The following is a 17,475-nucleotide window of genomic DNA, read 5'->3' on the forward strand; positions in this document are numbered from 1 at the left end:
AATATTAATATTGACCATTCATAAAACCAAACTGTCACCTATTGATTTTTTTTAAGTAACCAACTTTATTCAAGCAAAACATTAACAACATAAAAAAAAACTAAATATTTTCATGATTGACTTTATGTTTCCAATGTTTTAAAGCTTTGCAACAAATGCCAAGCGTCACATTAAACACGGAGCTTTCCATTACAACTGAAGCTTCAAATAAAACAAATAGCAAAGTCCCTGGTGAAGTCAATTGGAATATTCCAAAGAGCTTTGAGCTTAGTCGAATCTTAGTTGAATCTTTCACTGTAGCAGGTGGAGCCTAACGGAAACAAATATTGGTGATTTGGCGCGGCCCAATCGCTCATAGACATCAACCATCATAATGGGGCCAGTGCATGTAACTACTTTTTGCATATTATATTTGGCTACAAAATTTGTTGCAAAACAAAAGAAGCATTGCTTATGTTGTGAAACATATGTAGAAATTGTTGTGGGTAAAAAAATTGCATTAAAACAAATCCATCAGTGGGCTAAACTTATGATTGAATTAATTGATTAGTTGAGTTTTTAACTTCTGGTCAACATTTACGTCATGACTAGGGACACAATTTTATGGTTTTATTTTTATGTCAATTTCTTTTTTAAAACATGAGATTCCAGTGTTATTTTTTTATTTTCATACATTAAATTTTAAATTAAATTTTGTCAAATTGCTAATTGATTTAATGTTTTTAGTTACATTCCGGTGCCAAATAGTGTATTAAGTTGCATTTCAGTGTTACTTGTATTGGCATTCTTTATGCTGTTATTTCGGTTTTATTGCAGTTCACCATATAATCGTGTCGCTAGTCATGAGAAATTGTGAGGGGTTGAAGTCATGTGCATGGAGCAGGGATGGAATGCAGTATTGAGGAAGCTTGGAATACCCCGGAAAAGAAAAAAAAACCATCAGTTAACTGCAAAATCAATCACGTTTCCCACTTGTGAAAATTCTGGTGTCGACCCTGTATGAAAAAGAATCCGTATCGTAGTGTTGGCATGTGAATGATTGACCACTATGCCGCCATGGACCCTACTAAATATTTGAACACTTTTGGTTTTGTTATCTTATTGCTAGAGACAAGATTTTATGGTTTTATTTTTCCAATTTAATTTTTCAAGCATGACATTTCTAATTTTTTTAAATATTTTTTATGAACTCTATTTATTCATAAAGATAGCACAATTTTCAGCTAAGACGACACTTACGTGTTCAGTTATATTTACTTCACCAAAACAGTGTTGTTTTAACTGATACATGATGCACTTTTACGGTATAATAATTTGTAATTAGCATATCTAACTACTGGGAACAATAAAAATAAATCAGCAGGTATATATGAGTTTGTCAAATGTTCCAAAGTCATAATGTAAAAATTAGTTACTAATAACAGTTGCAATATATAAAAAATATTCAAATTTATTTAGTACTCACATTTTGGTACTAACTCCATAATAATTTATGTTCATTTAATTAAATATATTAAAAGAATGTTTTTTTTTTATCTGAGTTTAGTTTTGACCAAATGTGCTGATTAATTTCATGATTATTTGGGGCGTTTTGGTACTTTCCATTTCGGTGTTATATGGTGTATGGACATTTTTTTAGTACTTACATTTTTTTTCTCGGCTTTATCACCATTTAATCTTGTCCCTACTTATTTTGTATGTTATATATCATATGTCATATGTTAGTTCACTCTTTCCGAGGGGCAGATATCATTCAAACTAACCTGTGGCTGAGACACACATGAGTAAATATTACATACCTACATTTAAGGCCCCCGCCTACCTGGGCACACACACGGTGCGCAGAGCTTCAGGAAAAACAACGCAATTTGAAAACTACTCAAGATATCCTAGTGGGGTATGTTTACGAAAAGCATTTAAGAGTTCGCTGAGGACCGAAAAGTACTTTTAATTTTGGATCATGTTTTTAAACTGTATTTCTAGAAGAGTTAAAATGGCTGAAACGCGTGTTTTCAGAGTATTTTTTAGGCGTAAAACAACCAGTACAGATTATTAAAAGTACGTAAGGGACTTGCATTACACCTTTATCTTCATTTCTCCGCCATATAATGTTACGGTCACCGCTCAAATTTCACAGTTATCCTGTGACGACGAGAAGACTGTGCGCCAATTCAGAGACTTGTGCGTAGAGGCGATACCGCGCTGGAAATACCAGCGAGCGTCGCGCTTATCATCCCGCCTCACTAACACACATACACCCCTAACGAGGCGGGCCCCTTAAAGTAACAATTTTGTTTTTGTTGTGTTGTTCTATAGAGGAACCAATAAATATAAAATGTTGCATTTCACTAAGAAACAAAAAAAACATGTTTTATGTAGTATTTATAAAAAAAAATAAAGAAAAACTTTTTCATCTAATAAGAATTACCATCCAACAATATATTTATTACAAAAAAATATATATTTATAGTAGACTCATGATTATCCGGTGCTGGTTATTTGGTTTGCGGGTTAACTGTGCGATACTTCGCTTCCACAAACCATAAACACAAAAATTATTTTTGACACTTTTTTTTTTTTAATATTTTGAATCTATTTATGTGACAGAGCATTTTATGCTGTGATTCAAGATGAAAAATTCTGCCAAACATAGTGCATTCATAGTTGGTAAGTGTTAGTATGCACCATGAACATTGAATCTGCTAGAGCAAATCATAAACGCACCCCTGTAAGGCATGCGCGCTTGTGTTCCACTTGTCCGTGTGAACCGCGCACGGCACGGCTGTTTCGCGACTCACACGAGCGATAACTGTCCTGCGTAGTTTCAATGCAGCAGTATATTTTATCTGTCATAATCTTTGGACAGTAATGTCTAATAATAAGCGCAAACGATTGGCACTTAACATTCAACAAAAAAACTTGAAATGTTTGACCAACTACACGTAAAATACGGCAACGTAAAATACAGCTATGTTTTAGTTGTATGTACTGCAACTTTTTCTGTAATTGCGTCTAACACTTTAGTATCTATTATGTACAATCTTCAGAAGTGTTTGTCTAAATCGTCAGGATAAAAGAGTTTAAACGCAACGGTTCATTGCTTTAACCATTCTGTGGACCTGTGATTACCCCAGATGCTAATCGGGATCCTACTAAACATATAAGTAGTATTTTTTTTTTTTTTTTTCATATTTCTTTAAGAATACCATGGCTTCATAGCTGTCTGCTGACAACTTATCCCATATACATATAGGCAAACTAAGATGGCTAATACTCTGGAGTATACCTAATGACATTTTATTGAAAGATTCTGCAGTCGGGCTGTACAAGAATGTACACTTGGCAATCACTGGTTTATGTTAACTGGTATTGGCTCATAATTCATTTATAGTTTCCATGTATTTTTGATGTGTTGGTTATTAATGACGTGACACTACTGTACAGGTTACATCGGTAAGAAGGTTGGTGCCCAGAGAGTTCGCTGTGCGAATAAAACAGACAAGCGAGTGTGCCTTATGAACGAAATAATCACTGGTATCCAGGTGATAAAGCTGTACACGTGGGAAATACCTTTCGTCAAATTGGTTTCTCAAGCGAGACGGTGAGTGTACTTACTTTTGTCGCTAATATTTAACATTAACATACAACATGTTATGTTCTGGAATGCCAGAAAGTATGCACTTTGATAAGCACACATGATAATTTTGTGTCCTTATACTATGTACCAACTTACTGGAGTCAAGGGAGTGATGTAGTTGAGTCACTTCATGTTTATACCTCACCATTGCAATATTTCAACACCCGAAAAAATATGTGGGAATGGTTTTTATAATGTGGCTCTTGATGATTGATATGTATTAATTTAAATTTCAGTCTAACACAGTCACTTCAATGAAATACATTCTCCCAAATTTGTTTTGACAATGCAAACACTACTCTCTTCGACCAATGATTTGAGTGTTCTGCAAAGAAAGCGCAGAGCATCAGATCAACAGAAAGCGACCTGATGCAGTGTCCATGAAGTGATGCATGCAATGCGAACCCCCTGAACAGATAAAGGTGTAGGTGACGTTAAAATGTTATTTGTATGTAATGATTAAAGGGATTGATTTTTTTTATGTGCAAAATTTTAGCTTTCCGTATACAGCATTTGGTAGAAGTAATTTTGTGAATGAAACGGAAATGTTAAAACACGGTGCTGCCTTCTCTGGAAGTCCAGAAAGAAAACTCAAATAGATGACGGACCTACGTGATTCATCCTTACATATTTATTTTGTGCATATCGTAGAATTTACAACGCACATAGTATTTATTAAGAAATAAAACTTTAAAATAGTACAACTATTCTGTACTACTTGATGTTATAATTTATATTCATAAAAAATAAATTTTGACAAATTAAAAAAATATATTAGCATTTTGACATTACAATTTTGACAACCCTTAGTTAACATTGAAATTTAGAGATAGCGCAACGTTTATCAAACTGTAAAGACACAACAAATTGTTAGTCTATATATATATGTATATATATATATGTATATGTGTGTGTATATATATATATATATATATATATATATATATATATATATATATATATATATATTATAGTTCTGGATTTAGGCTGTGATGAGCATTAATGATGCAATTATATAAGCACTTTTAATTATGTTTGTTCTTAATCAGTGGTAGGTATTTTTACCTTTGCTTTTATTAGCTTGACCTGTATGTATGGATGGACTATGTGATAAAATCTTCCCAGTCAATTTTTACCCACTTTTCGACGTCCAGATGTGTTGAAATTTTGCATACATATAGAGAACGTTTGACAACACATAAATTTTGATGACTTAAGACCTTAGATTGAAGGAGGAGGAGTGGGTGTTCAGAGTGTCAAAAAAAACCTAATTTAGAGCTATGGGTAATAAGTAATAACTTTGCTCTTTGAGAATCCATGAGGTCGGGCCATGGTGGGAATTTTCCCCGGAGTCGATTGTATAGTCTCATAATTGTATAAATGCCATTCTTTTAATGCTCATGCATACTACTTTTATCTTAAGGGGCAAGTTTCCAAAATTATTTTGCTTCTATAATTTCATGTTGTTGCTCATTTGCACATTTATAGTTAAGGCTTATAAGTAGTTTTCTCAGTCAAACAAGTGTTTATTGAAGGTCAGTTTGTATTTCAACTGTAGAATGAAGTGAGAGTATGTTATCATGTGGTTTACAGTTTTGAATTAATCTTTTGTATGTAGCCTTTGCCATAAAACTCTTTTTTTTTAGGATATCATTCATTCATAAATATTGAAAAAACTTTGTTTTCTCAAAATGTTGAAAAAGTCAGGTGTCAATAATTTATAGAAAACCAAATATTTATTGATTAATGAAAGATAAACTGAAATAAAATAATTATATGACAAAGGGTACATACAAATGGTTCATTCATAACCACATTTTTAATGCTCTTGGTTCATGCAAGGATTAAAATATAAATTAATTATTAATGGCCTTAAAACATTTGAGTAAACACTATTTGTATGTATAAAACCATTGATAAGCTATTTATAACAAGTTAAACTATCAGCTCTTTTAAAATCATTAAAAAAAACACAAGATTATACAAGCAAAATAATACAGGAAACTACCCCTGTGACTGTCTTGGTAATATGTTCTCAACCTAACTAAAATTAAAACGTGTACATATAACCTTTTGCTATTAAATAAATTAGTAGTTTAGTATTTCAATGTTCTTATTGATTTTGGTCATACACCCTTTTAAAGCATTTTTCTTATTCCCCAGGGATGAAATTAAAGAGATACGAGTCAGCTCTTATCTGCGAGCTATGGTTTTTTCCTTTGAGTGGTTCACAACACGTCTAACACTGTTCATCACAGTCCTGTTGTACGTGATGATGGGGAATAACGTAACTGCTGAAAAGGTTAGTAACACATTCACTTTTACACCTATATTTTTTTCTTTGAATGTTTTCCCTTATATATTGAAATTCAATTTAAAAAATTTAGATTGTATTTTATTTGTTTGTTTATTTAAAAAAATACCATGTTCTCTGTGCTAACTGTTAATGTTTCAGCTGTCTCAGTATCCTTAAGTCTTTGTTTTTGGTTGGTTCTATTAGAGCATCTATAATCAAACAAAAGTTGGACTATAGGCTAAATGTTTGGTTGGAATATTGCTTGTAGCATGTCTAATTATTATTTTGTTGCATCTTGCTGCCTGGCTGTTTGTTTTGTTTCATTAAGACACCTGTTGTTTGAGTTTTGAGCTTTTTTGATATTGTTATGTAAATTGGTTCGGTTCATTCCACACCAAATCACCAGTGGTCAAAACATGATGTCTTCAGAACTTTATGATTTTTTTTATATGAGACAGTATTAGTTTAGCAGATAAAAAATAAAAAGTCTGAATTTTTTTACACCTTTCGTTTTTGAGTTATCAATTGTTGAAAAATTAAAAAACTCCAGTTTGTAGGAATGTTTTGATATATTTAAAAGCACGTAACTCTAAAAATAACTCTAAAACTGATTGTCCTAGAAAAATCAAACTTGTACCATTCTCTTTGGAATGACATGGGCTTTAATTTAACATATAACTCGAGTGTATCACATCACTTTATATTTATATTTAATAAAAGTTTTTTTAATAAAAACAAAATAATAAGATTTTTTAATATTGATGAAAAAAAAATATATTTTATACAACACTTCTTTAGTAAGTTTCATGATGGTATTCCAATGGTATCATATTTAAATGATTTTTTATGTGAATTAATGCATATTGAAATTCTGTTAATTAATTACTTGTTAGTCTAAATAAAAATTAATCCTTTAAACAACACTAGATACTATTCAATATTAAATTTTATTTTATCCATTTTATTTAAACAAAAAATTTAACTTACTTTACACTCATGGAACAGTTTTCTCTTCTTCTTTTTAGCACTTCAAATTAGTAATGGTGAGTTCTCTTCTGTGCCAAAACTTGTGCTGCTTTGTCCATCTCATCTGCTGGAACTTGGTAGGTTCTACCTGTTGCTGTGGTTGGATGTAATTTGCAAACAATATATGTAGTTTACTGGCAGTGCTAAGGTATCTGCTCTCGTAGGATAGGTGAATGATGGCGATGGTCCTTTTGGGTGAAGAAAGGAAACACGAACTTCATTTTCAACATATTCTTTTGAGTCAACATGCACCAACCACCACTTCTTATTGTAAGCACAAGCGACAAAACCCACAATTTCTTCAAATGGAATGTCTTCATCACCAGAACTGATCTGTACCCTGTGTGTTTCTGAATCATCAGAAAATGAGTAGTAAATTTTGGTTTTGACCCCATTTAGATCTTAGGAATGAAGGCATGGAATTTCTGGGTCCTAAAGACTGCCACAGCTTTTTCAAACCTTGGTTTTAGAATCTTTTCTTCATTTATATACTCTGTATTGGTTACATAAAAAAAATGTAATGAATGGAAAATGTTGCCACACCCCACAGAAAAAGCTTAAAAGGTGTTAGAATTTGGTTTTCTAATTGATTTTGGTGGCTGGCTTTGGCAGCAAGCCTATTTACTGTTCCCCCAACTCCATCACAAACTCCCTTCCCCTGTGATGTAGCATAAAAGTGCCACTCAGCTTCAAGTCCATGAAAGTCCTCTTTGTGATGACAGAGGTTCAGAAAATTCTTACAATTTTTGTACTGTGCAGCGGAACCATCTGAAAAATATTAAAGCTTTTTCAAATTTGGCCAGAAATAGGATTAATTTTTTTTGGAAAGCATGAACAATGACAGTCTGATGTAAATACAAAACCACTGGTGAACGAGCTCTCGTTTTTCTGTTTCTTGATTGCTTTCCTTGAAGTATACTACAAAAGGGTGCACATTAGCCATAGAATGGTTCCAATGAAACCCTTGAGCGTCATCTTATAGAACAAACAAATAATTTTCGGCAAAAACCAATGTTACCACAGATTCACTTTATTTCAGAGAAAAACCTTGATTTTTGCTAAACAACAAAGTCATGTTTTTTTAAGGTTACTCAATGGATTGCCAAATTCTTGAACAAAACTCATTAATTGGTTTGGTAAATGTTTCGAAATTGCATTGGTCAACAGTAATCCATTGTTTGTAAGTGATGTTGTCACTCATTTCCTCCTCGAAAAACCCGGTTAAAGCTTCTTTAAATTCCGCAATATCTGGCCAGTAGTTTAATTAATTTAGGAAGCATGCCTGTAATGGTGGAATGCACGTAACTTTGGCTATACATTCCTTGTAACTTGATTGTGGACTTTCAGAGCCAGGAAGTGTCAATTTATTTAACCTACCTCCTGAAAACATGAGTTTTATACTCAGAATGAGCACCACTGGCACCAGCAATAATGCAATTCTTGGGCCTCAGTTCTGCAAACTTTGAAAAGCCAATTTTTAGATAAGAGAATTTTAATTTAAAATTATTGTGAAAATTTCCAAAAATCAACCTTTTTTGAACATGGATTGGCTTATTTTCAGTGTCCTTACCCATGGAGACATAATCTTTTTTTCCAGGCATTTGCCTGCACACTTCGTCATCATTATAAAATTCCGTTACTAACACACCTGTTTCGCGAGTTAGAGTTTTCCCAGGTTTTGGATCAGGTTTCGATAGCACTACTGTTTCTTCAATGAGTTTTTTTTTTTGTTTCCTCACCATATAGTTACTAATACCAAATTCACGTTCCTGTCTTGCACAAGACCAACTGGTTGGTAAAATTGTTAAATTCTTAAGTTTTTCACTTTTGCTTGCTGTTTCAAATTTTTCTTTTGGCTGATTAAGAATTTCTGTCTGTGAGTTGTCTGGTGGATTCTTGTTATCCTCTTCTATGTTGCTAGCCTGGAAAAAAGTTTCATTAAATCTTAATTTAATTTTGTCAAGTTTTTCTTTGCAGCATTTCGTATTTAATTTACAGTTTATTTTAACAACAGTTGATTCTCCTATTGATATCAATGAGGCATTTAAAAAATCTATACCTGATTCTATATCCATGTACTCAGGATCATCTTTGCTGCAGCCTGGTTTTGTATATACATCTTCAGCCAATGGTTCATCATGAGTATTTGTATCACTTTCAGAACTTGACTATGATTTATTTCTTACTTAACTCTAAGCGGCAAGAAGTGCAAATTTTCATTACATCTTCGATAATATCATTTAGCTTTATCATCCATGGTGTGACATTCTTTAGTTTTTAAGTTACTGAATGCCTGTCTTTATTAAAAGGATTGCAACAATATTTACCCCACGGTTTATCCATTTGTATCTTATGAACTTGCACAGAGCACTTGTTCACTCAGTCAACGCACAACACAATGACTGAAGAAAAGAGCCCTAGTAGGAGAAAGCTGACTATGGGTTGCAAGTTGAGACAGCCTAGAACCATGTCACTGCTTGAGTAACTCCTGTTAGGTCCAGTTGTTGTGATTACCAAAGAAACCATTATCACCTTATTTAGACCTAACTTTTCTTACGTAAATTGTTATGGTATAATGGAGAATAAATTATTGAGACAAGTTAAAATAAAAAAAATTAGATAAGTTTTTTTTTATTTAACAAGTCATGAATTAGCAGAGTTTTCACACGCACCAGTTTTCATAAAAAAAAAATAATTTTAGTATCATACCATTGAATACCATCATGAAACTTTGTACACAACTTACTAAAGAGGTTTGGTATAAAATATTTTTTTTATCAAAATTAAAAATTCCAATTTTTTTATAAAAAAAACTTCTTTGAGTTCTTGAGAAAAAAATGCACTCAAGTTGTATGTCAAATTAAAGACCTTGTCATTCTAAAGATAACAGTACAAAATCAAGTTTTCTAGGACAAACAATTTTAGAGTTACATGCTTTTAAATATTTCAAAAAATTCCTACAAACTATTGCTTTTTAATTTTTCAAAAATTTATAGATCAAAAACGAAAGCTCAAAAAAATTTCAACTTTGTAATTTGTAATTTTGAAAACATCATGGTATAAAATCATTATTTTATTAGTTAATTTTATGTAGAATGCCCCCCCCCCCCTCCCTTTTTTTTTTCGCCTTTGTCAAGGTTATTGAGTATTGGAAATTTAGGTTCTTAAAAAATGTGTTAATTTTTTAATTTTTTTAGACAGTTTCAATTCTTATACACTTTTTAACATTCAACTGCTAGAACTATGAACTCATGATAAATACCTAGAGACAAGATTATATGGGAAATTGTGATAAAACAGAAATAACCCCAAAAAGCATGCCAAAGCACCATTAAACATCAGAATGCATAATGCATCAAAAGTAAACCAAATTATTGAAATAAATTTAATCACAAAAATTTAATTTTTAATATATTTAATTCAATGAACTTAATTTTTTCAGCATGAAGTTTGTACCAAAACTAGATAGGAAAAAATTAATTTTTCTTTGTTTGAGCTTGCATTTCTTATCAGTAACTCATTTTTACATTTCTGACATCTGCTCTATGCATTTTCCAAACACACAATCATTTGCAGATTTGTTTTTATACCGAATAGATTTCTGTTCAAGAAATATATTTTACAAACTATTTTATTGTAAAAATGCACCATTTATTTGTCGAAATGGTACTATTTTGGTGAAATTAGTATTAAGAAATATCTGAGTATGTTATTTGTTGGAAAACACACTCTCTTTATGAATAAAATGAATTTATAAAAAATAAAAACAATAACACCAAGAGCTCCTTTTTTAAAAACGAAATTGCCTCATAAATAAAACCTTAAAATTTGGTCCCTTTCTTTGAATACCTAATACATGTTGTGTGCACATGTATTTGTAGTGTACATAATTGTGTTATTTATATTTTCTCAATTTTTTTTCATTGCCAATGGTTGGATAAAAATTTTATCTGCTTTTACTGACATACGCTGTTATAATTTCAGGTTTTCGTAGCAGCGTGTTATTTCAACCTCCTGAAAACATCAATGACGGATTTCTTTCCACGTGCGATTTCAATGGTTGCAGAGACGTTGGTGTCCATAAAACGAGTAGAGGTATGTGCAGCAAGATGCAAGATATGGTTTTGTTAATCAAGTTTACAAAAATTTTTAAACTTTACTATACATATGATGGTTGTATTTTTATGCTTCAGGTACACATTTATTACTGAGGGGAGTTTATCGTTCATAATTGGCATGTAAGTCATTGACCTTAGTAGCATGCAGTACTTTTCTTCTCTGTTATACTTTATCTAACATTTTCATACAATTATTTTTTCTTGGGAAAAAAAATAGTCAAAATTATTTTACCATACCTGAACCTTTTAAAATTTAACATTTTGACTCTTTTCAGAAGTTTATATTTATTTTATGTATTTTGTTTGATTTGATCTTGGCTTTGAAGTTCTGCATGAAGTCTGTTGGTGGTGTTTCTAATGTAATTTACGTACCATAGTTTTTTTTCTCTTCAAGTATGATTATTCATTACCTTTTATTAACAATTACAAAAAACATTTACCCTCATTTTGAGTTTGTCATTTGCACTGTAAAAACTTTTTAAACTGATGTTAATATATATACAGAAAAGGCTATGTTATAAGGAATGTTAAAGATCCCAGCCGTGCCGGGTTAGCAATTTTGTGAGATTATCGATCGTCAGATTAGTTCACAGGATTAACCAAAATAAAAACGAACATACGGTACAGTGATATTTAAAACTAAAACACTTCTTTATGGCTAGAAAAATACTCCTAAGCATCACTGTTTAAAAATGTTGCTGATGTCACATTTCAGTTCATGATTCAGATGTCTCCTTCAAACATAATTATGTTGCACACAAATTTATTAGTCCTGCAGAGTTATAACTTCTGCTGTGTTGAGCACAATCTGGCAGTGTTTATGCCTGACTCCACCTTTAAAAAATTTACGTGAGTAGCTCAATCGGTGCCATGTTACACAGCGCTGACTGTATTTATTCTTTTGGGAGTTGTAACTACCCTCTCTGGTGAAATTAAGGTGAAAGTACTTGTAATGCTAGTAAAAGTTTTGAATTTTTTTAACCTTTTTTTTATGTAGAAGGTTTTAGGCTTCTGCGAATCCTGGTTGTTTCATCCGAATCGAATTTCAAAATAAATACAATATTCACGAATATTGAGGTGCAAAATTAAGGAAATTAAAAAAAAACCTGGGAATGCATTTTCTTCAACCAGTTAATTCTAATTTTTAAAGTTGTTTTGTTGATCTGGTTACATACATAAAATAGAATATAATTAATAATTTAAAAAACATAATTGTTGATTATTTGTCGAATATAAAACATTGCGTGAACAATGTTGCAGTAGAAATATTAATTTCTCAATAAATCATCATATCCTCATACATATAATTATGTTACTTTTTTTTTAAAAAAAAAAAAAATATTTTTTTTCTGTGAATATGTTTAACGTGGAGTACTTTCATTTGGTAACAAATAATTTGAAAAAAAAAAAAAATTTGAATTCATGAATACCTAATGTCAAACTATTCACAAAAATCAAATATTCTTCGAGTGCTCTCAGACCCCTAGTATGTTGCTATGTGTATATTTTGTTTTTCCACGGGAACTTGAAGAACTTCCTGTACTGCGAGGAGCTCCCGGCAGCCGGCGGGCAGGCGGACGTGCGTGAAGGCAAGTGCGACGACGGCGGGCTCGAGAACGACAAGCTGGTCGGCGAGGACGAGCGAGGTGTCGCGCTGGAAGTGCTGGACGACGGCTCCGAGGATCCCGAGAGTGGGAAGGAGCCCCTGGGGGTCACGATCACCAACGCGACGGCCAAGTGGCAGCCCGGCTCCGGCGAGAGCACGCTGACGGGCATCAGCCTCAAGGTCATCCCCGGGAGGCTGCTGGCGGTGATAGGCCCCGTGGGATCGGGCAAGGTGAGTACGCGGGGATCACGTTCCAGAAACACAACTGCTCTGCGTATTTTGTATTCTAGCACCAGTCGAGCCACTCACGATAATTTTTTTTTTCCAGGTGAATTTCGACTATTACTCTGCGAGTATTTGAAAATAATTTTATATTCGTGAATAATTTAATTATTTGTTTGAAACTTTAAATCATGGAATTAATTTTAATTATTTGTTAGTAATAGATACACCAAGTAGGACTCATTTTATAAAAAAAAGTTAACGAAAAAATGTGACATGTATGAAGCTAAATAGATTTATTTAGAATTATGTATTTGAGTTTTCAAACATAACGTGTTTTATCGCATAATCGTCACACATTTTATACTAAAGTCAAGTTTGAAAAGTTGGGATGCGACATTTATGCGAGAAAAAAAAGTTTTTGTTATGTAATGTAATTCATAAATACAAAACCCATTCATGGAAAGTACGTTTATTTAAAAAGTGAAATATAAAAGAGTACGCCAAACAATTTAAATTAATAAGTCATGCATGCAACATAAACCTTTCTTCAACTTTAAATAGAAAAACAAAATCTGCGATCCGAATGCGAGCCTGAACGAACGCATAACTATCGTCATAGTACACACCATGAGTATGTGCAGGCCATCAAATGTAGTTAACTCGGCACTCGACAGAGAGCGCGCGTTGCATGCACTCGGCGAGATATCGATATTTGACTACGCGTGCGCGCTCTATACGGGAAGCAACATAACCAAACATGAATGATGCCAACTAGCACAGGCTACATTTTTAAAAGCGGTACACCGCGGCGACGCAAAAGAACAGATAAAGGTTAGAACGTTAGAAAAGTCTTTAAAAGAAAATTTACACATCAGACATCTTTGTATTTCCGTTAATTAAATAAGTAAGTGGTAATGTCCGAATGTATGTTAGATTTCTACTTTAAAATACATAAATATTATACAGATAAAATACCCACACAAAGTGCTTGGATTCTAATAGCGGGACCAAAAACATCATGCGACGTTTACGCAAGAGGTTTTTTATCCAAATTTTGCCGCCCTAAAATATAGATGATACGATTATGCGATAAAAGAGGGTAATATGTAACAAATAATCTATGGCTATGATTAAAAATAATAAAAAATTACTTGTAATGTATTTTAATCAGTTGAGTGAACGAAACAGTTTTCAAAATTTAAATTTTACTGGTTTAAGAATATGCTTTTCTAAGTTTTTAATTTCTTGCATTTTACATCACTCTTATTATGGTTCCGAATAGTATGTGTCTCTCCTTTTCATCAGTTTTTCTTGGACTCATTTGAGCTGTAAAAAAAAGTTTAGATTATGTTTAAATTATATTAGAAGAATATTCAGTAATCGTGATATGTTATATTTGTTTCGAAGTATGATTCAAATTTAAAAAAAACAAAAAAAACAGGATTTTCAGAAGCCTAATTGTGGCTTTTGATTTTGTCCACCGGGTCGCATTACTGCGCTGCAGGCATTTTTAGTTCCCTCAGTGTTTATCGTTACTGTCTGTTTCATGGGAGTACAGTGTTACCGGTTTTCTAACAGGTTACATTTTGCCTTTCACATTTTCACACTTTCACCCTTTGTATACTAGTTAAAACTATAGTGACGTTTGATAATCCAGCGAGGCCATGTTCCAGAAAATGCCAGATTAAAGACGTTTCAATGTAATGTCTAGATTTATATATGATAATGGCAGAAGCAGAACGGGCATTAAAAGCAATACAACATGAAAAATAAAAACAAATGACTACAAAAACAATACAAATTAGTGATGTTCAAATCCAAATTTTCTCAAATTCAATCAAAGAGTACCTCAATTTTTCCTTTCATTGTCAACCCCATTAGTGTGGATTAACATGTTTGTGTTTAAACAAAACTTTCATTGCCAACCTCATATTGAGCATGAGAACAAGTGTAGAAAAAGTATGTAGGCTAAGGGTTGATAATGCTTACGAATGTTTAATAATGTAGGTAAATATGTGGGCTTTCTTCTTTTAAAATAATGCAGTCCTAGATACTTCTATGATATTTTTCTAGTTATTCAGATTTTTGTTTTTGTATTAGATTTGGTTTTTTTATTTAGCATATTAACATGTAAATTTATTAATGCATGCTCTAGAAATTTGTAGGATGTAAGTGTGCAACACAGTAGAGATAGTGATAGCGTAGTGAATGTTTTTTTTAAATGTAAGATAGTCTTCTCTGAGCTGACCCTAATACCAAAATTAACTTGACTGAGTGCACTTACTTCTATCAGGAATATAGGCTATGTTTTCATTAAAATTTTCTTGCAGCTATGCTGTTCGTGCGAAAACATTTTTAGTGCATTGCATCACACTATAACCCTGTCATAAAATTTCCAGCAATAACATTTTCTTGTTTATAACACTGTTATTTTTCGCAGTTCCACTTTTTTCCCCATTAACAAAAGGTTTAAGTTAATGTTATGCATTTTAAACATTTTTTCTATGTTACATTATCATTATTTACCTATATAAATGTGGAGTTGTTGATACGTGACTTCATCCAGAAACCCATCTTGTTTGTTGTGTCACCGTGGTGCTGTGCTCAAAACAAAACCATAATTATTGATAATAAATGTCCGGTGGAAGCGTCAGGCTAATTATCTAAAAGAACTTGCCAGAGGGGCACAGCCCACTTACAAACACAATTTAAAATTAACCTCCCTGACAGTAGGAAAGGTTACGTGGATTGTGGTTTCAAGTAGCAGCAAATGAAAACACTCGTATGGTTTGGTTTCATTAGAGGCTTTTACTGTTGATTAGTAGTTTAGTATCTTTTCATTGATAGGTTTCTTACATTAGAAAATATCTTACGGCATTACAGCCATTACAAACAAAACTGCTAACAATGTCAGATTCTTATTTTTGATACATTACATTGAGTAACTAACGAATAAAAAAAAAAGAAAGAGGGGCCGGGGGGGGGGGGGGGAACACCATTTCATACTATGCTAAGTTCAACTGTTTAGGAACATTGAGCTCGCAGGCTCATAAAACAAATATATGTGTTTAAAATACAATATTTTATAATAATATGGAAAACGTCCTAAAACTGGCGGAGTTATAAACTGTTCTTCACTTCTTTTTGAGGGGTGCCGAAAGATGGAGGGAGACTCCGTTATAGAGGCTCACGAGTTACATGTTGAGGTGCAAAATGTGGCGCCGGAACTGGGCCGCCATCTTGAACTGGTCTGGGGTCCTTGAAGTACTCTGGGATTCTGGAACCCTCTGGGATTCTGGAACCCTGCCTGTAACCAATAATCCAACTGGATTAGCTTGGTTAGCAGGCAGTTTATGACGGGCGAAGTTAAGCCCAAAAAAAAAGGCAACCTAACAGGTTTGTGTGGGACGAAGTGCAGCTTACCTTAGCTGGCAGGGTGAAGTAGGTAGTGGCTGTCCCTGGGGGTGATCCGGGGATGCGCGGCGCGGGAGCTCGCGGTAGCTATAGAAGAAATAGTTATGGCGAAAACCAAAAAAAACTAAAGTTAAACTTAACTATTTGGGCAGCTACTAAGAAAAACTAAAAAAAATCTAGGCGACATGGCCTGGCTCAGAAGCAACTACATTATTGCCGAAAGCGGATCACGATAGCTGCTGGTCGTTACTGCGACCTGTTGCAAAGATGCGCGCTGGACGAGAGCTGCCCTCAAAATCCCTGAAAATGGCGCCGGGACGCTAACTTAAACTTTAGTCCGGTCGTCTGTTCCTCTGGAGGAGGGGATCGGGAAACCCGAAGTGCTCCGAAGGGCTACGAAAGAAAAAAAAAAAAGGGCTCCAGCGACCTATCGACTGAGTGTGAGGTCGACTGTTTCTCCTGGAGGGGATAGGGTGGTCAGTAGTGTGCTCTCGCTCTCAGCTGGTTCGTCCTTTCGCCGATAGATGGTGTGGGCATGCAGGTCGGAGTCTCGCAGAGACCATCGCGGCACTTGATGGCCGCCATTTTGCAAGTGGGGGGGGGGGGGGATTTTGGCCTTGAGAGGGGTCGTTGCTGCGGCTGGCCGATGACCGCTGTGGACCAGGATGGGGTGGGGGGTATGTCCAGTGAATGACCTGCCCTGGGAGAATTCGCCGGCCAGACGTCGGGACGTGCGGCGGAGCTTGAAAAAAGGACACCAAAACGTGTTAGAGACCACAAACTTCAGCACACCTCCGAGAAGGGGTGGGGGTGACCATGGGAAGCTTAGGGCGGCTACTTTCGTCACGCGTAGCGCTAAACTCGTGACGAAACGCGACGGCCAGTGGATACCGTTGCTGATGATAGCGCTGTAGTCGGCTAGACCCAGCAAATTTGGTGGGAAACGGCGGTGAGAGCACTATGCTGCTCAACAAGCTAACCTGCCGGTACACTCGACCGAACAAGTTTGGATGGGGCGAAAGCAGCGGGCGAAGGAGGAAAATTGAAGTTGCAAAATTTTAAAATTTTGTAAAACTAAGAAAATAAAAAAAATCGTGCCTAAAGTAGAACTGATTCGGCACATACTTCCCCCCTGAAAGACGGAGTCAGCGTG

General features: G+C 34.1%; 1 protein-coding gene across 4 annotated transcripts in view; it reads left to right on the forward strand.

Annotated features, from left to right (window-relative positions):
* The window catches only part of LOC134540681 (probable multidrug resistance-associated protein lethal(2)03659), a 152,613-nt gene that overhangs the window by 54,412 nt on the left and 80,726 nt on the right, over nt 1–17,475 (forward strand). For all 4 annotated transcript variants that reach the window (XM_063383556.1, XM_063383559.1, XM_063383557.1 and 1 more), the window contains exons 7-10: nt 3,445–3,601; nt 5,801–5,939; nt 10,944–11,054; nt 12,609–12,914. In XM_063383556.1, coding sequence (XP_063239626.1) covers nt 3,445–3,601; nt 5,801–5,939; nt 10,944–11,054; nt 12,609–12,914 — 713 coding nt within the window. The remainder of the gene's footprint in view (nt 1–3,444; nt 3,602–5,800; nt 5,940–10,943; nt 11,055–12,608; nt 12,915–17,475) is intronic.

This window comes from Bacillus rossius, chromosome 17 (assembly GCF_032445375.1).
Source record: "Bacillus rossius redtenbacheri isolate Brsri chromosome 17, Brsri_v3, whole genome shotgun sequence".
Classification (NCBI taxonomy): Eukaryota; Metazoa; Arthropoda; class Insecta; order Phasmatodea; family Bacillidae; genus Bacillus; species Bacillus rossius.